This window comes from Mobula hypostoma, chromosome 7, assembly GCF_963921235.1.
Source record: "Mobula hypostoma chromosome 7, sMobHyp1.1, whole genome shotgun sequence".
Lineage (NCBI taxonomy): Eukaryota > Metazoa > Chordata > Chondrichthyes > Myliobatiformes > Myliobatidae > Mobula > Mobula hypostoma.
Window position 1 is genome coordinate 124,752,603 of NC_086103.1, and position 26,080 is coordinate 124,778,682.

The 26,080-nt window shown below is 38.2% G+C and overlaps 2 protein-coding genes across 6 annotated transcripts in view; one reads left to right on the plus strand and one right to left on the minus strand.

Annotated features, from left to right (window-relative positions):
* Nucleotides 1–26,071, minus strand: ddias (DNA damage-induced apoptosis suppressor). Of its 5 annotated transcripts, none has more exons than XM_063053960.1 (6): nucleotides 25,165–26,071; nucleotides 23,482–23,555; nucleotides 14,009–14,128; nucleotides 11,111–11,272; nucleotides 5,190–5,307; nucleotides 1–2,765 (listed from the first exon to the last, which is right to left on the minus strand). In XM_063053960.1, the coding sequence occupies exons 3-6, from the start codon at nucleotides 14,119–14,121 to the stop codon at nucleotides 240–242; spliced, it is 2,919 nt and encodes a 972-aa protein (XP_062910030.1). In that variant the 5' UTR covers nucleotides 14,122–14,128; nucleotides 23,482–23,555; nucleotides 25,165–26,071; the 3' UTR covers nucleotides 1–239. The 5 variants fall into 5 exon arrangements, with proteins under 5 accessions (XP_062910030.1, XP_062910029.1, XP_062910031.1 ...); XM_063053959.1 differs by lacking the exon at nucleotides 25,165–26,071 and adding an exon at nucleotides 24,194–24,467; XM_063053961.1 differs by lacking the exon at nucleotides 23,482–23,555 and having other exon boundaries at nucleotides 25,698–26,071.
* The window catches only part of prcp (prolylcarboxypeptidase (angiotensinase C)), a 41,086-nt gene continuing 39,544 nt past the window's right edge, over nucleotides 24,539–26,080 (plus strand). Inside the window, exon 1 of the mRNA XM_063053963.1 lies at nucleotides 24,539–24,779. Coding sequence (XP_062910033.1) covers nucleotides 24,633–24,779 — 147 coding nt within the window. The 5' untranslated portion in view covers nucleotides 24,539–24,632. The remainder of the gene's footprint in view (nucleotides 24,780–26,080) is intronic.

A 26,080-nucleotide genomic window follows, 5' to 3' on the forward strand; every position in this document is an offset into this window, starting at 1 on the left:
GTAGATTTCTTTTAATAACAATTAATGGACAGATTAAAAACAGGAAAGACAAGGCAAATTTCTGCTGTAATGGTCACACCTGGCTGCATACACATCTCCAGATTCTTTTGCAGCTCTTTCGTGTTTCAGGCAATCAGATGCAGCAGAAATGTACCTCCAAATTCAGTATTATTGAAAAAAATTGAGCCATAATTAATCTTCCCTTAAAAATTATACTGTTTAGCAATGGTCCAAATCTTTTAAAATGATGATTTCTCATCTTCAAAAGATTCTGTGCTTGCTGCAAATAGCTCTGGTGAATAACAACCTAATGAAGTAGTTGACATGCTTTTGTTCATTTCTAAATCTTGCCCAATCTGAATTTTTTTTGAAACAAGTGGCCCCAATTTTTCTGTTCTCTTTTGAGAAACCTTTGAATTGATGAATTTTCGTTGTAATGATGGTGTGGTACAATTTCCTGCAGGTGTCCTTTTCATAAATAGGAGGCCTCTGAACTGCTTGCTACTGTCTTTCCCTTTGTTGCTCTCTGTTGTAATTTTTGAGTCAGTAGTTTCCATAGCAGCAGCAGCAGCAGCACCAGCGTGTGGCACATTTTTAAATAATTCAAAGCCTTGTGGATTGCATACATCAGAGACATATGAAGAAAAACGAGATATTAGTTGTGTTTTGATCGTTGAAGGTGGAATCCATTCATCAGCATCATTTACATAGGACTTGCTAACTGGTCTGTTGTCTAACAAGGAAGACTTTGATGAAATAGAGATTTGGTTATTCAAAGACACTTTTGGAATTTGCAGTGACTGCTGCTGAAAATCATTTTTTAAAAAAACTACTTGCTTCTGTTCAAAAACAGCTTCCTTTGGGCAGGTCTGAACATAGGGTGACATTTTGAAAGCCTTTTTCTCATCCACCCCAAAACACTTGAAATGCTTTACTCTTGAAATAGGTGTAGACTGAGAAAATGGAATATAGTCTTGTGAATCTGGAAAGTCACATTTAATTAGTTTCTGTGAATCAATTTCCGGAGAACTATTGTTGATTTGGTTTATTATTGTATCAGAGGCTGTATCTGAAAAATGCAGGGAAATATTACACCGCTGCTCATTAGGCTTGCAGGCAGTTTTACTGCATGGTTTAGATACAGCTATCTGAGATAAAATACTTGGGTTTCTATTGAAACATAATGGTGTTTCCTCTTCATAGCCTCCTACATCACTGAAGAGTTCTCTAGAAACATCATATTCTTCAGTGCTGGTGCACAAAGTTTGGAACAAGCTATTTTCATTTTTAAAGATGGATAACATCCGAGATCTAGAGAAAGGTTCCTGGTTACATTTATTGGAGTTGTGTTCTAGATCTTGAATTTGACCATAAAAGTTTTCCTCCTTTGTTAGCAACCTCTTGGAAGAAGTCAATGGTGTTTGAACATCAGCATTACTTAGTGCATAAGAATTATTTGTATCTTGTCCCTTAACTGCATGACCAGTTGGAAAAGTTACACATTCACCTGCCTGGTCGTCTTGATGGCTCTGCACCTTTGTCTGGATTGTCCAATCACAATATTTTTTGCAGTTATCTACATTTATAGGGCTTAACAAAACAGTGCAAATCTTTCCAGCTACCACTGGATTGGGAATACGTGCAGCACAAGTATCATCCCTTGTCCAGAGGAGTGGTGTTCCTGGAGAAAACAGCATCTCAGTGACATCATTTTTGAAACCCTCTGCAAGGACTATAGTATCATTCAGATTGTGAGAATCACCCTTGGAGCTCTTATTTTTAGTTCTTCTAACTTTCAGCAATTTGCACTTGGTAAAATTTTTTCCAGATCTCCTCTTCTGTCCTGGCATTCCAGAATATTTATCAGTTTCTGGTTTATTTAAAGAACAGGAATGGATGACAACATCATTCACCTTGGTAGGTGCATTTTCTTCATCACATCTCTCCAAATCTGCCTCAACTTTTGCTATAAATTCACCTAAACTTTCTGAAAAAGGCAGTTCATCCCATAATAAAGAATCACCACAATCAAGTGGACAACTCTTGTCAGAGGGCAAAATTACACTGCCTTTCCAATTGGACACCGGGTCCTCTAATTTCTGTAAGCAAAGTATTTGGTTATCAAAACTGGTCTCCAGATAGTCCACTACTAACTCAGAACTGGTATCATAATATTGATGTGTACATTCATTAGCAGTTAGCCTATGTAATTCTCTACAAGATGGGAGGCTGCCAATTCTATTTATATTGCATCCAGTACTGTCACTACTATTTGGACTAAGCGAAGCAGCAAAAGCTCCGAAGATTTGCTTTTTGCATTTCCTTCTACAGGTTGTTCCCTCTTGATGTTCAAGGGAGGAGATGCTCCTCTTCAAACTAACCCTGCTAGTTCCTGCAATCGAAAGGTCTTCAACAGTAGCACAATCACCAGAGAAGATAGTTAGTGCAAAATCTTGCTGCCACGGATTTGTCAGTTGACTAGCACCAGTTAGCTGTGTGGAACCAGATAAACTGTTGAACTTGGGAGTAGATCGGTCAATGCTAATAAATGGACTAGCAGATAGTACTGAAGTGGAAGACAAATCTTTGGGACAGATTGAATCCAAGAGTTTCTTGTAATAATTAATTACAGTGCAGCCATAGACTGTAGTGTTAGGCACTGCAATTTGGCAAGCTATCAGGTGTTTTTTACATTTATTTTTCCTGGTGGTAGATTGCAAGAGACTCGGAGAAAATGACAGTACACCAGTTTGGGATTTAGGTGTCTGTAAAGAAAAAAAAAATCAGGTTGTTAGATAAATTATTAAATATCAAATGTACAGCATCTGAAGATTTTAAACTGACACTGGGGATGACATTGAGCAAGCTCCATCCTTAAAGCATTCTTGTATTCTTTGTGTGGTTACAACAGTATCAGGCCAGCCAACCACTTTTATATACTCTGCCATTTAATAAAATCACGGTTAATCAATCTTCGTCTCAATATCACTCACGCACCATTCTCCTTGACACTTCAACAGTTCAAATATCCATCAGTCTCTCTACTGAATATCATCAATGACTCCATCGCCAAGCTCCCATAATGCATGAGAAAATAAATTCCCCCATGGCTCCACACAGAATAAGATCACTCCTCTTTTTTTAAATATATAAATTCCAATGACAAATCTTTCTTCAAGTATCAAACATCTCAGAAACCTAATGAACTATTTCAGGACTGTCATCTGAAGTATGGAGACAAAAGTTATGTTTATTATTCTGCAGCTAGTTTCATTAATGCTCTGCAAAGCTGCATTAAAACTACCTTACCTTTCTACAGTACTCCATATACTAAAGGCCAATATTCCATTAACATTCCTCATTATATGTGCGTACTAACCTTCTATACTTCATACGCTACGGCCCTCTGGTCCCTTTGAACCACAATTCAAGTTCATTTAATAATAATTTGGTGTTTCACTCTTCCTTCCAAAGTGGATTACTTCACATTTTCTCACATATTCTGTCTGCCAACTTCTTATCCACTATCTATCACGTTGCTGATTTGAACTCCTTAGAATTTGATAACATATCATTCTGTCAATGGAAAAGATGGACAACTCTTTCATACAAATCACTAACAGATTGTCTTCAGAGACCTCAGCCTTGATCTTTATGATAGTCTACTAGTTACTGACCGTCATATTGATAATGACCCATTACCGGTTAGCCAATCACCTATTTATGCCTATATTACTCCCAAACTCCTGCATCCTTGACTTGTGAGTGCCTTTCTACATTCCCAGTAACACAAGACTGATTAACACAAGGATAGTAATGAGAACTTATTGTACTAATGAGTGAACTAGTTATCAAACTTTCAGATTATCTGAGTTTTACTGCACATGTAGAAGCTATTGTTCTTATATTATTTGCTAGTTCACTCATTATTCTTCCTTGTTTAAAAATTATAACCCCGAATTGTAAAACTGACTGTTCCATTTTAAAAGAAGTCAATGTGAGGCCAATTGGCTGCAAAAATTTAGACATATACATTGAACATATTATAGAAGATTCACATCACTGAAAAACAAAAGGGGTTTTTCATTCTAACAAGTTATATTTGTCAGAATGATGTTTATTCTCAGTCATTTATCAGTTATATAAATTGACTCCTAATGATACCCTGCATACCTTAAAGGGAACAGAAGACACAAGATAAACTAAATAATAAAACTAACGGTGACTGTTCTGCTGCATGAGTTTAATAGTTACTTTAGATTGAAGAGGGAGTACAAGAATATTTAGTCTCTATTTTTTCTCTCCAATTGTCTTGGGCTTATGCTGTATTTACTTCTGAATACACAACATCCCATGAGATAGGGAATCTCATGACTTAATGCATATAGCATTACAATTACATAGACATCCAAAGGACCAATATTTTCCCCATTTTACATGTGATATCCTCTAATCTTGCATGTATCGTGTTCCAAGTATGAATAAATAGCAAAAAGATCAACATAACAAACACGGATATAAAACAGCATACTAGATTCAAAAATAAAAACAGAAAATGCTAGATAGTGAAAGGGTTATCGTTTCAGATTAAAGATCTTTCATCAGCACTTTGTTTACCAGCTTGCTGAATCCTTGATTTAAAAAAAAACATTTTAAAGACTGCCTTCCAGCTCTTTTAAACCAAGCAATTCTTGTTTAAATGTTTTATCAGTGAAGAGGAGACAGAAGAAAAACTAGGAGCAATTTTGTTCAGTATTCAAATATTCATAAAAGTTGCTCTTCAATATCAAAAGTTATTTTTAGGTAAAATTCATTGGAGGAAAACTTATTGTCTATTCATTACAGAAAATTGATCTACTCCTGAAACCACCCCTAACAAAATTGTACTGTATATTGTGCTGTAAAGTATTCAATCATGTGTTTGTTAAATCACTTTATTGTGTCCAAATATGGTGATTATATGTTCATTTACAAAACTAACCATAATCTAAAACTGGCTCATGAATTTCAAATTTACGTAAGTTGTAAACAGAGTCAAGTGCACATCTTTTGGGTTGATCAGAACTATTATCAGATCACTGAATGAAATAATGTGCTTTTCATTTTTGCCAAAATGCACCCAATAAGTCTTCCTGTGGGGGTGAGGGGGAAAGTCCAGCCATACTGGCATATACTTAACCAACAATTACCTTCACTCCAAATATAAAACTTCTCCCAACAAAGCAGTGTTCCACAGCTTGAACCAACAGATCCTGAACTCTCTTTTCCTCTGGTTCTTGAAGTTCCTTCTTGAAAGCTTCACAGTATCTAATTGGAATTGAATATACTACATAAGTTGCAAGCAAGTAGCCTGATACCAGAGCTAAATGCCAACATCAAGGATGAAGGATTAGAGATTTACTGGAATGAAATACCATTTATGTGCAGTCAGGTCATTAAGTTATATTAACAAGTTGATTTGAACTTTGTGATGACGTGATCGTGTTGCATCACAGCCTGATATGAAGCATCCATTGCACAGGATTGCAAAAGACTGCAAAGGGTTAGAGCTGACTGAGTCTATATCACAGATATAACCCTCCCTGCCATGAAGGGCCTCTTCAAGAAAAAGTGCCTTAAGGTACCACCCATCATTAAGGACCCTCACCACTTGGGACACTCTTATTCCTACCAGAGCCTGAAGACCCACCCTCAATGAATTAGGAACAGCATCTTACTTCCAACATCAGATTACTGAATGGTCTATAAACACGATTAGCTTTTGTAATTTATAGTTTTTGTCTCCAACTGTACTGCTGCTGCAAAACAAATTTCACATCATATGTCACTGATAAATCTTGTTCACCACTGTGATACAAGAAATTCAGAGATCTGTGGTTGGGTGCTGCCCCTTTTCACTGTCAGGCCTCAGCACACAAAATTCCCTGGCATCCAGCAACAGTGATGTCATTAATTCTGTTGAAGATTCTTCCAAACATGCAATTTTAAAGAAAGGAAACTTAATTTTTCCAGAAACCAGTCTTTTAAATAAAGACTGGAATCTGCATCAGATTAAGGTAGAAACAAGTCTTTTTTTAAAAATTGCAATTCTCTTAAATTAAGATATTTAGAAGACTAATAATATTTTTATTAGGGCCAGAGTGGTTGTACAACAACTTTGGTTAGGTACACTAATAAAAGCCCAATCATACCTTAGGCATTGCTTCTTCAACACTTTCAGAGTTTTTATAATAGAATAGTTTAGAAATATCTGAAATTCTCAACAGTTCATTAATTTCTAGAAGTGTGGTTAACAAGGTTGCAAAGCCAGGAAGGAAAATTTCAGATTTTGCTATTACAACTGCGCAGGTATAGTATGTACTTCTGACATAGATGTTTGATCTCCTTTATAATAGTTAACACAAATTTTGGGCTAATTGACAATCATGAAGTTAAAAAACTTAGGAGTTCAGGTGACATGGTTTAGAAAAAAGATTAGATTTGTTATACAAACGTTTGTATATAAATGAAAATATACAGTAAAATATGTTATTTGCATCAAATCCACAAGGATTATGATGAGCAACATACAAGTGCCTTCATGTTTTTGGGGCCAACACAGCATACCTACAACTCACTAATTCTAATCTAATGTCTTTGGAACGTGGGAGGAAACCAGAACTCCCATAGGAAACCCACTGTAACATGATGCATAAACCGCTACACCATCATTCCACTAATATAATTAAAACTGAAAAGACTTTACATCATTTACTGTAAATTAAGTGCATCTTTTGTTCTAATGAGGAATTGAACATGTTGATTAGATTTTATTTTCAGAGGGGAAAAAAAAACAAGGAGTCTATTAATATAAAGTCCATAAAATACCATAAATGTATTCTGAAAACAATCAAAAGGCCAATATAAAATCAGTGAATGTGACTGGAGATTTGCAGCACAACAATGTGAAATTTAGACCAGACCTAGGATATAGAACAGCACAGCACAATACATCCCTTCAGCCCATGATATTGTGCTGAACTTTTAACATGCATCAAGATCATTTTAATGGCCCTTCTTACATTAGCCAGCTCATATTACCCATTTCTGTCCTTGGGAAACAACACCGGCTGAACAGCACTGGCTAGTACAGAGATTGATATCGAAGACCGAAGGTCCATTGGCAGTCCAGAAATCAAAGCTCAAAGGCCAAAGCCTGGAGAATGGAGGACAGTCCTGGAGTTGATTACTATCCATGTGTGGGAGGGTGGAAAGGGTGTTGTGTTCTGTGTTGATCTGCCAGGCTTTCTGGACATGCTATGCTAGCACCAGAATGTGCGGCGACACTTGCGGGCTGCCCCGAGCATATCCTTGGGTGTGTTGGTTGTTAATGCAAACAATGTATTTCAATGTATATTTCCATGAATGTGATAAGTAAATCTATCTCTGCCTCTCATCATCTTATATACATCTATCAAGTCACCTCTCATCCTCCTTTGCTGCAAAGAAAAGCCCTAGGTTGATCAATCTTTCCCCATAAGACACGGTCTCTAATCCAGAGAGCATTCTGGCAAATTTCCTCTGCATCCTCTCTAAAAAGCTTCCACATCTTTCCAATGAGGCAACCAGAACTGAACAAAATACTCCAAGTGTGGTCTATCCAGTTTTAGAAACTTATATGATAACTGGTTCCACGTTCCGTAACCAAGGAAGGAAATTAAGGTCTTCAAAAGAGAGTCACTCTGATAAACCAGAATGACACTTAGACTCCAAGGGTTATGATGAGAGTTTACAGAATCTAGATTTTTATTCCCTGAATATTGTAACATTAAAAGGTAATTGAAGTTAAGGTAAAGGAGAATTAATAGATGACTATTTCCAGTGGTTTCAGAACCTGGAAGTAGGTGTGTCTAAACATACTTTCTGAATTTAAACTGTGAAACACTTCTGCTCAGAAAGGATGAAGGAAATTTGAAACTTCTCCAGAAACTAACATTGAAGCCAATTAAGTGTTACCTTTTATTAACCAAAGGCATTAATTAATGATAGTGTTTGATCACAGATCAGGAGTGGTCTTATTTAAAGTGAAACAATTAAATGGGCCTTCTCTTCCTCTAAACAACTGAACACATGTTAATAGCTAGAGTACTCAGTGCTTGATGCATGGCAATATATTTAATAACTACCTCATTCCAGGGGGTATGGTAAGTATTTGAGGATCATTATGGGGAAAAAAAAATCTACTGTTCTTGCAAACAGGATGGGCATTTTGTCAGTGCAAACTTTTTATTAAAACAAATTATTGCTTACCTTTTGATATTCAAATACACAACTGTTTTAGAGGGAAAGGGATACATGTAGCTACTTACACATTTGAAAAGAAATTCAATTAAAGGTATTATATAAAGTGCTGAGGCATAGTTTGGAGATAGTAAAAAAAGAAAGGTTGGCTGAATTAACAGATTTAGGCGGGATGGAATGAATGGAAAATAAGCCTTTTGCATCTATAAAAGACAAGATTTTGGGAAGGAATCCAAAACAGGTAGCCTGGTTTGAAAGCATACTCCCCAAACTGGGATCAAGTGTATTTCTGAAGGTCAAAGTTGGAGAAAGAGCTTAAGATATGCAACTTTGATGCTGGACCAAGTAAAATGCAAAGCCTTTGCAGTTTGAGTCTTCGAAAAATCAGGAATCAAAGGTCAAAAGACATTGGTAAAGAGCAAGTGGGATAGCAAGAGGGAGGCAAAGTTTTCAATAAGATACTGATAGGTTAGTTAGGAGAACTGAAGTTGGAGATGAGGGTTTCAGTGACAGATTAGCTGGGGAATGTTGTTAAGATGAATGAAACAGAAGAATCATGATGCAAGAGTGAACTGGACTTTGAGAGTGTAAAGAAGGTGGCATAGCAGGAGGCAGTAGTTGTAGAAGGAAAATTAATTATGACAAAGGGACATTTTGTGGCAGCAGCTATGATCGTGGCTTTTCTTTTCCTTATAACAATGGAAAATAGTGTTGAACAAAGTGCCTGATAGGATAGTGGAGTGGTAGAGATGTAGAGCTGGATATTATCAGTGATCAGGTGAAAACTTTTGAAATACAGTGGATTCCAATTAATTTGGCCATTGGTTAATTGGGACAGCTGATTATTTGGGACAACTCTTAAAGAACATAAATTAATCCAGAAAAAAAGCTGGAATTCCCTTAATTTATTTGGAACACTGTGCTGCTTCATTGCGATAGGAAACTGTTGCCAGTTTCTAACTAACGTCATTCACGTGTGCTTGTGTGGCCGTTAGACACTACACCATGCTTAGAGTGAACAGTTTTTAATAGTGGCGGTTGTGAGAGTTTGTATTCAAAAAGCAGTGATTTTTGTCACTGATAGTTGGTGAGAAATAAACCAGTTAAGTCAATTTAGAATTGTTTTGCTCACTGCAATTTAAGCATTTAGACTTGGAGATGCTAGAAATGCCAAGAGTGAAAATGAAACAATTTCATTACTTCCATCAAATTCAAACTAAGAAGAATTTGAAAATATTGACAAACATCTTGAATGTTACCTTCGGTAACCTCCGAACATTCAGCCCTCACATGTGGCTTCAGGTAACTGTTTGCATGCAGCAGCGGCCGCACTGTAGTGCATTGCTTTCATGGAGGACAAGATGAGGGTAGCTGGCAGGTCTCATACCCCACTGAGATAGAGATATGTCTGTCCTAGCATGTGAAGTCAGTTTTGATGGACTGGGCAGATGAGATCTACAGTGAGATCCAATGGCCAGAAAGGCTAAGTGGAGAGCGAAGAACATGACGAAGCACAGAAGTAGTCATGGTCATCCACTGCAACCAGGGAAGACCCCAGTTGTGATGTCTACTCATATCGCCCGACCCAGACTTCTGAGATAGAGAGAATGGAACTGCCCCAGTGCAATGGCTTTTTCATTTTAAAAACTTACCCCCGGCGTTTCCTGTCATCGTTGGATACAACCGTCAGCCACCAGTGGTATTGGTAGTGTTCGAATAGGTTCTGCATTTCAACTAAATACATAACTATTTTCATGAAACTTCAGCTAATTGGGGCAGCTGCTTAATTAGGCCAAAATATACTGGTCCCAATGTGTCCCAATTGCAAATTCACCGCATTCACAAATGTTTTGCCCTGTTTCAAATGTACAACAGGTTGTGGCACTTTGACATACAAAGCACTGGGCACAATGATAACTTAAAACTTTGTTAAGCAAAGCACTATTGCTCAATTTATTATGGAACAGTAATAAGAGTTACTTGAAAATAGTTTATTATTTTACCAATAATTATGTTCCTTTTATCTAATACATTTTTGAAATATAGTTTGGAGTTACTGAGACTTGTGTATTATCTTGTGTTTGATCAATATTAATTTGTACTTTTCAAAAAAATGATTCTAGGATCATGGTAATGTTCTTGATAACCAAGTCTTATATTGTTGGTCAGGACAAACATATTGGAAGCTGTCTGCCTTAGAACAAAGAATGCAATCATGTAGATGTAACCTGTTATTATAATATTTTAGTACCAGCTAATTATTTACAACATACATGTCCAAAGCAAGGTTTGGCAGTGACACATGACAGATCATCATACAAACCTAAATCACTGGTGACCCAAGAATCACAAATGCAGGCTGAGGTAGGCAACATCAAACAGGCCCAGTTTAACAGTAATAAAATTATATGTGCATATGACGTTCAATAAGGAACCTTTAGCTAATTAGTTTGCTCTGTTTGCCAAATATTAATGCCCTTGCGGGCAAGTGGTTAATTAGGACTTTCACTTAACTTATATGGCAAAAGATTCACTGGATTTAATGCGACTCCTGATTTAATGCATATGCTTAATAAGAAATATCTTCTTATTAAAGATAAAGCTTTATTTTTGCCACTCTAGTTTTTAAACCATAGAAAATTTCAGCTGAACCCCAAAGAAAAATAATCTCTTAGTTCAGAATTTAAAATATTTTACGTTTTATTTTGGGTCAATTACTAAATAATCTGGTGATTACACTGCAATTTTCAAAACAATAAATCAACTTAGTTTGGATAAGATGTGGTAGACTTAAGGTCATAAATGGTATTCCACGGATGTAAAGTTTTACCTGTGTAGAAATCCTGCTGCTGCTCCAAAATAGGGTTCAAGACAGCTTCCAAAGACGGTAATATTAAATATGTCACATTTTCCCGCAACTTTTACAGAAAGTCTGTATCTGTAATTTACATTCCGCACTATTGACAAACAATTTTGTTTTGGGCACTGGAACCTACAGGGGAAAAAACAGACTGAATTATGCTGTTGTTTCACAAAACATATTTCAACCTGAAAACCACTTCTTATGTTGTGAGCTATGGAGAACTGGGTACACAGGGATACATTCACAAATGCCAAAGATAATAAAATGGGATTTTTACTCAAAGCCAAATGTGGTATATCACACACTTGGTTAAGAGCAAAGTACTGTAAATGCTGAAAGCTTGGGGGTGGGTGGGAGGGCAATGTATATGGGGAGACAGGACAAAATGCTGTAAACACTCAGCAGGCCAGGTAACACCTGTAGGAAAGAAATCTGGTTAACATTTCATTCCAACACCTTTCAAACTAGTGCAGGTTGTAGACAACAGATTAAATGATGCAAAGAAAAAAGGCAAGAATAATAACACAAAATAAAAGAGAATGTTGATAAGCCAAATAAAGAAAACAAATGATTACTATAGGTGTTATTGAGAGAAGCAGAATCGTGATCTGAAATAACAAAAGGAAAATACTGTGGATGCTGGAGATTTGAATATTACGTAGTTAATCAATGTTGCTAGCTTTCTGAGTTTGCTGAAATCAATATTTAACCTGGTAGGTGTATTATGCTTAATTCAGTCTTTGTGTTCGTTGTCAATGTTGTATAGAGAAAGTCTAGTTAAGCTATTTATGATTTACTTGAGAGCTTCAGCACTGGAATTAAATAACATTCCAGCCTGTTTTTTTGATTTTGGAAATTCTAATTAGAATTGATGAAATTAACGAGATTGTTTTCTGTAAAACTTATTGTGATGTAGAATAATGACATGTTTGAGTGCCTTCACAGAAATATTCAGATATGTCGATTAGGCTGCAAATTAAATGCTGACCTTTACTGAGGGTTTTGAAGAAAAGTCTCAGAGGTTATACAAATCTTTGGTGAGAGCAGGTTTTATCTCATTTCTGGTGAAAACATATACTAGCCTTTAATGTCAGAGTGGATTGGCCAGATTGTTTTCCAGCAAGTGAAGAATGATAGTCATTGCTTGACAGCAAGATGACTGTGCTACAATTGCCTTCAAGGGCCAATGTAGAAATCATCCAGTGGTCTTTGCTTCCCCTCTACTTCCAACCCCACCAACATTACCAAATAATATCTAACTAGGAAACTGTTTGGATACAAAAATCTGCCTTTACAGTTTCTGAAAAATGTCTTACAAGGAAATACTTATTTTCATAAATAACATGAAATTGTACTAAGATCTTTGTCTGTTATTTTACAACACTACAGAAGATCACTTCATAAATGAAAATCAAACATTGTGACCACAAAAATGGTGTTACAGAATATAATGCAAATAAAATCAAAGCTACTAAAATATTTCCTAATGCATTGTATCTTAGGTGGTATATTCAAATCAAAAATCAAACAAAGATTACAGCAGTATGATTATACTGATATTTACATTCTGACCTTTATTTTCAGAACATCCTACAGTACATAATATGCAAAGATATTCAAATCACTTGTGGTTCAACATAGCAAATTCTTAGAAACCATACTTCAGATGAATTGCCAGGCCAACTGCAAACTTCCTGTTTAACAGTGAGCATATCTCTGACCCTATATCCCCCACTTTACCCCCATAAAACCGTCAGTCTGAAATCTCCTACCGACTATTCCAACACTCTCTTGGCCAGCTGCCATCTTCTACAATTCGTAAACCTTTGCTGCTTCACTCATTACCCATCAACCAAATCCAATCCAGTGACATAATGGGCAGTAGTGCCTGCTATAGAAACAAATGAGTCCAAGATTTTGCATTAGATAAACAAGCAGAAACCACCCTGAGCATCTGAGAGGGAGATTATGCATCCCAGATTGATTGAGAGGATTCCAGCACTTCGTCAAACAATGTGATCTGCTGCAATAGAGGCCTGATGCTGCCAAATGCACAATTTAAGTAAAGGCTTGGCTATGAACCTCATGTATTCACAATACAGTGGATGATGCAAACCTGAAATATAAACAGAAGCACCTGCAAATGCTTAGCAGCTACAGGATGAAAAAATCAGCTCATTTTCCCTATCTTTAACCACTGATTCAACAATGGCAGGTTGCAACATACAGTATCTTTAATATAATAAATATTTGTGACAGTCAGAAAAAGACACTTTTGTTTTAATATTTTAGCAATCCAACCAAACAAGTATTTATCTTAATGTAATATCTCATCTGAAAGATGCCATCTATGGTAATAGCATTCAGTCAACACCTTGATGTGTCAGCCTAGGAAATGTGCTGTATAATTGATGGGAGGCTCCATCCTACTGGCAATGATTTATGTTCCAGTTTCTGTATATACTAGGTTAGCTATGCAATATTGATTATGCCTCTAGGTCATAGTACGTTGTCCAACATGGCACACACATGCAAAGACTGATTATTCAATCCAAGGGTCTAACATTGTGCTCTATTTTTATGAAAGACAAGGCCTCATTTGTCACACAGTAAACCGTCATGAGGAAAAAGTGAGAAATAATAAAGCCAAGCATTACTAAAGGCCTAAAAGTATTGTGAATCCTCAAAATTTCTAAAATGATGGCAGAGACCTTAAAAATAAGAAAATGAAGATTTTTAAAAAGTGGAAAAGTGTTTAAATATTTTTTAAAACACATGGAGGCTGAGGAAAAGTAGCAGTAAACAAAATAGCAAGATTAGCAAATTCTTTAACTTTGTTGCATTATTTCAATCTTTGGTACGTACTTGCCATGATTAATAAGTAACCGAGATCCACATTTCTGACAAGCTGGGTACAGAAAACAGTTGTCATGAAGACACAATATTGATGCAGCAACAAAAGATCTCTTCCCATTCATGTGTTTCCTTAAGACAAGAATGTAACAAAAGATCATAATTAATAATTTGTGTATTAATTAGTTAAATACTTAAACTTGAACGGAATGGATAACATTTATCAAACAAGAGAAAATCTGCAGATGCTAGAAATCCAAACAACACACACACAGTGCTGGAGGAACTCAGCAGGCGTTCCTCCAGCATTGTGTGTGTGTTGCTCAGATTTCCAGCATCTGCAGATTTTCTCGTTTGTCATTTGATTGCTACACTGCGAAGTCTCTTTCAAAGATGCCTACCCTGAAGAAGTTTAAATCTTCCCTTCGACGGGAGTTAAGTGAGAAGGGTCTCAGCCTGAAATGTTGACTGTACTCCCCCCCCCCCCCCCATAGATGCTGCCTGGCCTGCCGAGTTCCTCCGGCATTTTGTGTGTGTTGCATGGATAACATTTCTTATGGTTTTTCACAACACATTAATAGCTGTGCACATTTTCTGATGACAACCTGGATATGAATGTTGATTATAAATCTCCAATGTTCAATGTACTGGCAGATGGAAACTGGAGCAGGGACAACACCATGAAATGTTTCCAATCTTATCTGTTTAAAATCAAACTGCTTTCTCAAAAATCAGTAAATTATTTTCTAAAGCAATTCATACTAAATACATATATTGCAAAAGCAGAGAAGCACAACTCTCATCTTTTACAATGATCTTTCACATCCTAAATAAATATGGTTATACTTGTTTATAAGTAAATAAACCAACAGATGGTTCACTACAATGATCCATAAAGAGAATGTGATATATTAATGATTTTGTGTACTTGAAATACTGTTCCTTAGTCCCATGGCTTCTGTTATGTCTACTTTTTAGACAAAAGATCTCAACAGAAAAACAGTAAAGCAAAAATCCTACAGTATGCATTGAAGCAACACTGCTAACTCAAGTTTGCAGTAGAACTAAGCAAATATATAAAAATAACAACTTGCTGCTGTATATTTATGTACAAATGAAACAATAATCCCAGGTGAGAGCAGATGAAAAGTTTAAGATGGAAATCTAAAAGTTACTGTCTCATATCTGCACAGCGTTGAAATACAATGAACGTTGTGAAATTTCTCTATTATTACAGCAGTTATGAATGAATGTTAGCCCAAAAATTATCAAGTCATTTCAAGGTAAAATGTAATGTAGATTTGATTCAGCTAAACAAAATCCACAAGTAGTTGAATGCGTTTTTTTTGTACAAATCACCTACATCTAAAATTCTGAGAGTTTTATGCTGATTCAGAATGTTACACTGATTGCAGAAATTCAACAATACCAAAAAAAATGTCAGAAGCACTCAACAGGTCCATGAAAAGAAAAGCAGAATAATTGTCTCAGGGAATTCATCAGAACTGAAAGTGCGGAAAAGAACAAGCATGTTTTGAAGATTGAGAGAAAGGGACAGGTGGAGAAAACAAAGGAAATATCTGTGATAGAGTCCAGACTAGCTTTAAGTTATTTTTAATATCAGTAGTTGGGGTGGGGGTGGGGGGAAAGAAAGGCAAACCATAATTAAAAAGTAAAGCATCAAGCAAAAAGAGGGAAAAAAAAAGACCATTTACCCCAAATTATTGGAGTCCTGAGGACTGAATTTATATTTGAACAGCGGAAGAGGTTGGACAAGCATAACAGGCCAAAGACTGAGATCAGAATGAGTGTGGTCGAAAATTAAAACAACAGGTGACTGAAGGCACCAGTGTACAAAACGGAGATGTACTACACTCATCCACACTGCATTTGATCTCTTCAATGCAGAGATTGCCACATTGTAAACATTGAAGAGAAAACACTAAATTGGAAATGCAAATAAATTGCCATTTCATTTACATAGTCATACTTTATTAATCCCGGGGGAAATTGGTTTTCTTTGCCTGTATGGTGGGAAGTGAAGAAGAAAACAGAGTCATTTTTAAATCTCAATCCCAGGCATCATGACCACTGTATTTTGGGCTATGGCACTGTTTCAATGATACCGTGCACCAGCTTCATTTTCCGTCTGGACTTGTTTCAACACACTCAGTAGCCTTTTCTGTTATATATTTCAGCTTCAATTTGCCTTCTTACTTTTTAACATCTGTCTCACATTTATAAACAGTTAAAGCGATAGTTACCTTGACAATTTTGTCTTCAAACTATTACAGACATTCCTTCCAATCCTATCTTTTCTGGAAGCTAAAATACTCTTGTTTTCTTCACTTTTTCAGTTCTGACAAAGGACCATTAATCCAAAACGCTGCTTTTCCACAGAAGATACCTAACTTTTTGAGATTTTGCAGCACTTCCTATTACTACTTCAGATGCTCATCACCTGCAGATATTTTACTTTTCGATGCCGGTCTTAACGAGAATTCGCGCTCCTTATGGGTCACTCTTTCCTTTTGAAATTCCCGCCGGAAGTGGTGACCTCATGAGTTTGCACGATTGTCCGCTGCCTTTTGGGCCCTGAAGGTTCAGGCGCGTCCCTAACAGTCCGGATTATTTCTGTTCCGGGGCTCTTCAGACAGCTGGGTAGTTTCCTATTTGGACGGACGATGTAGGTAGGGTAGGAAAGGTATATTCGGGCTTTTATTAGATAGAGAATGGGACTCCACAAAGCAGTATTTGCAGCCCTTTATTGTTTAATATTATGATTAATGATATTTTTTCTGAGATAGGCAGTGGGGTGGGTAAATCACTCTGCAGATGATGGAGTTGTATAGATCAGAGGGAAATTTTTCAAATTAACTGTATGTAGGATGCAATTAGCAATTAATAAGGTCGACCAGTGGGCAAATCGGTGACCAGTGGCGTGCCTCAGGGATCTTCGGTGACCAGTGGTGTGCCTCAGGGATATGTTCTGGGACCCCTACTCTTCGTGATTTTTATAAATGACCTGGATGAGGAAGTGGAGGGATGGGTTAGTAAATTTACTGATGACACAAAGGTTGGGGGTGTTGTGGATAGTGTGGAGAGCTGTCAGAGGTTACAGCGGGATATTGATAGGATGCAAAACTGGGCTGAGAAGTGGCAGATGGGGGTCAACCCGGATAAGTGTGAGGTGAAGTGTGATCATTTTGGATCTCCCCCTGCCACTTTCAAATGCCTTACTACCTTTTCTTTAGGTTAGTCCTGAAGAAGGGTCTCGGCCCGAAACGTCGACTGTACTTCTTCCTATAGATGCTGCCTGACCTGCTGTGTTCACCAGCAATTTTTGTGTGTGTTGTTAAGTGTGAGGTGGTTCATTTTGGTAGGTCAAATATGATAGCAGCATATAGTATTAATGGTAGAATCTTGGCAGCGTGGAGGATCAGAGGGATCTTCGGGTCCAAGTCCATAGGATACTCAAAGTTGCTTTGCCGGTTGACTCTGTGGTTAAGAAGGCATACGGTGCATTGGCCTTCATCAACCGTGGGATTGAGTTTAGGAGCTGAGAGGTAATGTTGCAGCTGTATAGGACCCTGGTCAGACCCGACTTGGTGTACTGTGCTCAATTCTGGTCGCCTCACTACAGGAAGGATGTGGAAACCATAGAAAGGGTGCAAAGGAGATTTACAAGGATGTTGCCTGGATTGGGGAGCATGCCTTATGAGAATAGGTCGAGTAAACTCTGGCTTTTTTCCTTGGAGCGACGGAGGATGAGAGGTGACCTGATAGAGGTGTGCAAGATAATGAGAGGCATTGATCACGTGGACAGTCAGAGGCTTTTTCCCAGGGCTGAAACGGCTAGCATGAGAGGACATAGTTTTAAGGTGCTTGTTAGTAGGTATAGTCATAGTCATACTTTATTGATCCTGGGGGAAACTGGTTTTGGTTACAGTTGCACCATAAATAATTAAATAGTAAAAAACCATAAATAGTTAAATAGTAATATGTAAATTATGCCAGGAAATAAGTCCAGGACCAGCCTATTGGCTCAGGGTGTCTGACCCTCCAAGGGAGGAGTTGTAAAGTTTGATGGCCACAGGCAGGAATGACTTCCTATGACGCTCTGTGTTGCATCTCGGTGGAATGAGTCTCTGGCTGAATGTACTCCTGTGCCCCTTTTTCCTGCCTTTTCCCCGTAACTTTGAATGCTCTGACTAATCAGGAATCTATCAACTTCTGTTTCAAATATACTCAATGACTTGGCCTTCACAGCCATCTGTGGCAATGAAGTACTACAGATTCACTATCTCCTGTCTAAAGAAATTCCTCCTTACCTCTGTTCTAAATGCACATCCCTCTATTCTGAGGCTGTGTAGTCACCCATTAATGGAAACATTATCTCCACATCCACTCTATCTACACTTGCCCATTTACCTTCTCCCTTGCTTCCATTCAAGGCCCCTAATGGTCCTTCCAGCTGGGGCAACACTTCACCTGTGAGTTTGTTGGGGTTGTCCTTTGTATCTGGTGGTCCACTACACTGGTGAGACTCAACATAAATTGGGAGACCACTTTGGCAAGCACCTCTGTTCCATCTGCCGCCATCAGAATTTCCCGGTGGCTAACCATTTTTATTCCTATGCCCATTCCCATTCTGAGAGATGACTCAGATGCTTTGAGAGATTTAGGGTTGCTAGCAATCTCACTCTGGTTTCAGAGAGCATCGAGTAAACACACTAATATAGTGCATGGGTGACAAAGTGATGACATCCTGGGTGGATTAGGACTGACATGCTTAGGAAAAGGAATACAAAACAGTGCAGGACAAATTCAAAGAATATTTCACAAGAAAGTAGAAGTGATATATGAGAGGAAACAATGTGTAGTCAGAAAGACTACAGAAAGAGTTGACAAGCGGTCAGCTCAAACAAAGCAGACAAGATAAACAAAGAGCAGGAAAAATGTCCAACAATAGCAGATGCAGTAAGTCTCTATTTCACATCAAAGAGCTCTGTCCAGCAAAAGAAGTGAAATGCCACCAATGCATTTGAATTTAATGCATTAGTGTCACTCAAAAACAGCTCTTCAGGAGGTCAAAGAAGAACAAGATTCAGATGAAGAGTGAGCTTTACTTTGGGCTCTAGATTCAAATAGAAAAGGCTGGTGTACTATGGTTTAGTTGCAAAATGAGGCAGTGACGTTCAAAATGAACACTAGGGCAGAAGTCACAGCCACAGATGTCAGCCATCTCTGAATATCTGTTCACAACACTGACGAGGAAAATGGGTATTACACTAAACCTCCTCCCCCCAAAAAAAAGTGCCCATGGAGCAAGCTCAGTGTGAAAGGAAAAATGAGAAACAGTTCAGAATCTCTTCTCACCACTACTGGGATGACATACCACCAGGATGCTGGACCTCACTGCAAGGTTGGATTTGCTAAATAATGTTCAGTGGCAGAAGCACCTGGAGTTGTTCACAGGCTTGGGAGTACTGAAATAGAAGAACTTTATCCAACTAAGGCCAGGAGTGATGCCCTACTCTCTACCCACAGCGAGACGTATTCCAGTCCCATTGATGAACAAAGTCAAAGCTGAACTTGAGCGAAGTCAAAGTTGAGCTTGACATCATAACTAGAGTGCATTGACCTACTAACTGGTGTATGGGCATTGTTGCTGTTCCCAAGCCAGATGGCACAGTGAAGGTCTGTGTTGATCTAACAAAATTGAATAATGCAGTGAAATGGGATAAGTTTATTGTGCCCTCTGTTGAGAACTCACTGGGCATGGTTGGTGGAGCCAAGTTCTTCTCCAAAGTAAACTCAGCGTTCTAGCAGATTGTTTAGGTCCTGAGTCACAGAAGCTCGCAACCTTTACCACATCAAATGGACGCTATGTCTTCAACAGATCTCATCAGCCCCTGAACTCTTTCAGATGAGAATGAATCAAATTTTGGAGGGACTGAAGTGAGGAACATGACAAGAGTAGAAGCTTCCTTGGGGAAACTGAAACAAGCTAGAATCAACCTAACAAAAAGAAACGTGAGCTTGCAAAGTTGGAGGTGAAGTTCTCAGGCCACTAACTGTCCTTAGAGGGAGTATAACTAGATTCAAAAAAACTGCCAAGTGTTCAGAACATGGAACAAACTACAAATGTATCAGAGATCTGCTGTTTCCTTGGCATGGTAAACCAGCTGGGAAAGTTCATTACAGATTTGGTGGAGAAACCAAAGCCACTATGAGACGTCCTCTCTCAGAGAAACGTTTGGACCTGTGACGCATCACAGGAGAAGTCATTCTCATCACTAACAGCAGAGCTCATCCCTCTGCCAGCATTGGCGTTCTTTGCTCCAAATAAAGCAACCAAGGTCTCAGCAGAAACTTCTTCCTTTAGCCTTAGGGAAATGCTGTACGGAAACTGGTGGCGTATGGATCAAGAGCATTGACTCCTACTGAACAGCATTATGCCCAAATCAAAAACGTGACCCTGGCTATAATGTGGGCCTGTGAACGCTTCAGCTTGATGGGCATTAAATTCCTACTTGAAAAAGACCACGAGCTACTTGTCAGCCTCAACTCAAAACAGCTGGATGATTTATCTCTACATCTGCAAAGATTCAGAATGAGGCTTATGCAATACTATCATGACACTGAACGTCCTTGGCAAATTTTTCAGAACACCACTGTTGAGGATGCCATGCAAGAGTAAGCTGGACAAGGTTCATGCTGAGTTGAAAAAAGGACCAAATCTGCACCAAGGTTATGCAATACTGTGATCACAGCGGATCAGCTGTTCCAAAAAGAGCTCAGCAATTCAGACCTTACTGGTTTGAAAGAGACACTTATTCCAGATGGTTTGCTGCTAAATGCCTCCAGACTCATCATTCCTGCTTCTTTGCAAGGAAAAGTCAGTTAAATCCAAGGCATTGAAAAATGTTGCCAACGAGCAAGGCAATCCGTGTGGTGGCCTGGTCCGAGCACACAACTGGGGAGATTATATAAAGAAATGTGAAACATGTAGAAAACTACACAAAATCATGTTGAATATCTGCCCCACAGGATTTCCAGACAATGGCTATAGTTCATTAGGAGTTTGAGGAGAACTGGTTTGTCAACTAAAACACTTAAACTTCTTCAAACTTACCGTGAAGAGCATTCTGACTGGCATTTTGTTCCTCCAGCATTTTGTGTGTGTTGCATCTTCAAGGTGCAGGCCTCAGGGAGGAGACATCATCATCATCATCAGGTGCCATGCCCAGTTTGAGCTTTGACTGCCATGGCCCACACACTCCTGTTTTGGGTCAAGTGGATCAATTCATTGGTATTCATTTCCATTTCTCTGGCTGCTGTCTGCATCATCATTTGTCTTTGTCTTCCTCTTGCTTTCCTCCCTTCAATCTTTTCCATAATTACCATGCATTCTAACTCCTCTTTCCTAATCACATGTCCAAGGAAGTTACGTTGCCTTTTCATGATCTCATACATTATTTCTCTTTTTGTTTGCTCTGTTCATGACATCCTCGTTAGATACTCGTTTCATCCATGATATTCTTTGCATCCTCCTCAAAAACCACATCTTTGCTGCTACAGTTCGTTTCCTCATGTTACTAGATATTGCTTAACATTCTGAGCCATACATATAACATAACTGGATAAATGTAACATTTTAGCACTCTGAGGTGGGTTGTCATGCCTAGTTTAGTATTGGTCAGTATACTCTTCATTCTCGTAAAGGTGTCTTTTGCCATCCCTATTCTTCTTTTGATGTCCATGTCGCACCTGCCATCTGATGTCACCCAGCTTCCTGAGTAGCAAAAGTTCTGTACTTGTTTTATATCTTCCCCATTTATTCTCAGCCTGCAGATAAGATTCTCCATCTTTTTGGATATTACCATACATTCTGTCTTTTTGCAATTGATAGATAGTGCAAAAATGGGCCTTTCTTCAAAACTGTATCAATTAAGTATTGTAGTTCTTCCTCTGTACTTGCAATTAACAGTGTCATCCGCATATCTGAAATATTGATGTTTTCACTGCCAACTTTGATTCACAACATGTCTCTGATTTTTTGTAATATTGTTTCACTGTACACATTAAATAAATCAGAGGAGAAAACACACCCTTGTCTTTTTGTATACTGACTCACTCCTCCATCTATTCTTAGAGTGGCAGTTTGTTCCCAGTACAGATTTCTAGATCTAGAGTTTCCTGTAATATTTCAAATAACTTACTGTGCTTCAAATAATGTAATTTTTCAAATACTCATTGTGCTTCACTTTATCAAATGCTTTTGTGTAGTTGATAAAACACATTCTTTTGCACTTGAATAGCTCGTTCTGAGAGTATCCTTAACATCAATATTGCGTTTCTTGTACCTTTCACAAATCCTATTTCAGCTTGTATCTTACTTTTAGCTCATCATCAAAATTCTTAGAAGTATCTTGGTGAGATGACTCATTAAACTTATGGTCCTATGTAACTCACATTCTATTGCTCCAGGTTTCTTAGGAAGAGTGATAAATACTGATTTTTTTCCCTCTCTTTTGGTATTATTCCAGTCTCATAAATGTCATTGATTAAATCAGTAAGTTTTTCAATTACATAATCTTCAAGGGTGATAATTTGTTCTATTACTAATTCATCAGGACCTGCTGCCTTTCCTTTCTTCATCTTATTTATTGCATTACGAACTTCAGATTTTAAAGTACTTGGACCTTCAATGTTTTTAATTTCTTGTTTTTTGCCTCGATCCTCTTCAAACAATACCTGAATATACTCAGTCCATCTGTTCATAATCGCATCTTTTTATCAGTGATATTCTTGATTTGTTGAGGTAACCATTTTGGATGAGTAATAGGGATTCTTTCTATTTGCTCACTTTCCTAGTTTAACCATTCTTTGGCTTTTTGACATAAACTTTTAACTTTTTTATCTAAGGACTTATACCTGTATTCTATAGGATTTGCTTTCTTCTGTCTCCTTTCTTCCATTAGATTTTTGATTTCATCTGTCATCCATTTATTCTTTGTGCTTTTTTTCTTTTTTAGGAATCACTGACTTTGCTTTCTACCAAGGCATCCTTTAGAGAGTTAAACTTCATTTCTACATGATTGCTATCATGTTCAACAGATTCTATTTCCAGACTTTGAAATTTATTCCTTACTTCAATTGTAAATTTTTGTCTTAAGTTTTCTTCTTTAATTAATTGTGAGTAGTCAAGGGATTGTTCAGGTTTTTGCTTCTTTAGATTTTTAAGTTTTACTTTTACATGACATACTACTGGGTTATGGTCACTATTACAGTCTGCACCTGGATATATTTTGCATTGAGTCACTGAGTTTCTAAATCTTTGGTTTATAGTAATAAAGTCAATTTGATTTCTAGTATTATGACCTGGACTTTTCCAGGTTCACAAGCGTCTTGGATGGTTTTTAAAGTAGGTATTTGTAATGACCTGATTATTAATCTTGCACCATTCTACCATTTCTCACCTCTTTCATTTCTTTCCCCGAGACATCCATCATTAAGGATCCCCTCCACCTAGGACTTGCCCTCTTCACAGTTACTGTTGGGAAAGAGGTACAGAAATCTGAAGGCACACACTCAGGGATTCAGGAACAACTTCTTCCCCTCTTCCATCCAATTTCTAAATGGTCATTGAACCCATGAACACTACCCCACTACATTTTATTTTAAACAAGAGAAAATCTGCAGATGCTGGAATTTCGAGCAACACACACAAAATACTGGAGGAACTCAGCAGGTCAGGCAGCGTTTATGGAAAAACACAGTCGATGTTTCGGGCTGAAACCCTTCGGCAGGACTTTATTTTAATTTGTTATTTTTGCACTACTTATTTTAACGTAATATTTAATAGACATACTTCATGTAACTCAGTTTTCCCCTCTATATTTATCATATTTCATCGTATCGCTGCCATAAATTGAACAAATTTCATGACATATGCCAGTGATATTAAATCTAATTCTGATAAAATACTAGAGATTACACTAAGAAATATGAACATAACAGTGCAAACAGATGGCAAAATAGCTTTATTTGTCAAATGTACATCAAAACATATAGTAAAATGCGCCCTTTGCATCAACACCAACACAATCCGAGGATTATGCTGGGGTAGCCCGCAAGTATCCCCACGCTTCCGTCGCCAACATAACATGCCGATAACTCACTAACCCTTACCATTCTCTTCGGGAGGAAACCGGAGAACGTACGAACTCCTTCTAGACAGCGGCGGGAACCGAACCCCGTAGGTGATGTCTCCCACTGTAAATCGTAGCTTTAAACGCTATACTATCTTGTCGCTACGTACACAGGATAGTGTTTTCAGTCCGCTCAGAAATCTAATGGCGGAGGTGAAGAAGTTGTTCCTAAAACATTTTAATGTGCGCCCACAGGCTCCCATACCTCCTCCTCGACGGTAGTTATGTCCTAGCTGATGTGGGTGCTAAACGATGGACCTCCCGCTACTACAGTACTTCACTGCCCTTCCCCCAACCTAGCCCCGCCTTCTTCACCAGACACCCCTGCTCCTCCTCCTCCTCCTCCTCTCCCCAGCCTTGCTCTCTCTTACCCTCTTCCCCCTCCGTTCATTCAACTACTTCCCTCTCTCTTAGGCAGGATGGCAGTAGGCCCGATGCTGATGGCAGCCCTGTGCCTGGCCCTGGCTCCCGCCACCTCCGCTCGAGTGTCCCTGCCTTTGCCTCGGAACCGTCTCTCGGAGCAGCCGAGCCGGTTCAATTACAAGACTCGGTACTTCGTGCAGAAGGTATGTGAGCGCCTTGGCGTGTTCCTGAGGCGAGAAATGAATTTAATACAGGGTTCATATAGACAGAGAAGGACAATCTTCCCCCGTGATCTGCACCGGACTGGGGGCGGCAAGCTGCAGCTCCTGGCTCGGCGCCTGCCGGACGATGCCGCTTCCCAACCCATACTGCATTGTTTTAAAAAGTTACTTAAATAATCAGCTAAATAAATATTATATTTAAAATATACCTGATATTTTATTGCCAAAAATTAACAGAACATCCACTCAGACTAGTCAAGAGGAAACATAATGATTTGTACTTCATTGTGTTTCTCCCAGTTTCTAACTTCCTGCATTCTGCTCTACAGTAACCAAAAAAGCTGTTGGGAGGGATCTCATTTGTTACCTGGCACCATGTTAACAATCTAGATGGTCTCGTTTGACTGTAAATCTATTAACGAATTTGAAGCATGTTGGTCTTTCCATGACGGTGTGAGTCTTGTGATTGATTGTTCAAGTAACGGACAACAGATTTGACGACTAACAACAGGAATTCTGCAGATGCTGGAAATTCAAGCAACATACATCAAAGTTGCTGGTGAACGCAGCAGGCCAAGCAGCATCTATAGGAAGAGGTGCAGTCGACGTTTCAGGCCGAGACCCTTCGTCAGGATTTGACGACTCACTCCTTTCGCAACCGCGGAGAATGTATGCCCTCTGCAGCTCCAAATAAACCTATCGAAAGTTAGCCCCAGTGAGAAGCCCAGAACCAACTCGAAAGAATATTGGGCAGAAGCATCGAACTTTTAAATCTCTGCAGATCTGAACTGAATAGAATAATGTTTTCTGTGACTTTTTTCGTGGTATTCCTTGTGGTCGTATAGGTAACCACAAAATTAAAACAATAATTTGTTAGGTAAATCTAAAAGGATTACTCACGTGTCATGTAAATTGTTGGAAATTTATGTTGACATTGAGTGCTTGCCTTAACAAGCAATCAAAGTAAAACCTTCAACGTTCTAGAAAAAAAATGTAAACTTTCTTCTATCATTCTTTAGATGATGTAATTTCCCTGCTGCTCACGTGAATTTCATAACCATAGCATGTGATGCATATAGTTTTTCAGTCATGTGATAAAATATTTTGCATTACACTGACTTAAAAAGGAATAGAAACTTCATGCGTGGGTGTCTAAATTTGAAGTGAAATAAATCTTAATCCAATCCAATGATCAATGCCATTGTTATTGTATCCATAAACTCATCATTAAATTACAGTTAATGAACATTATACTTATGTACGTAAATATGTAAATTAATCGC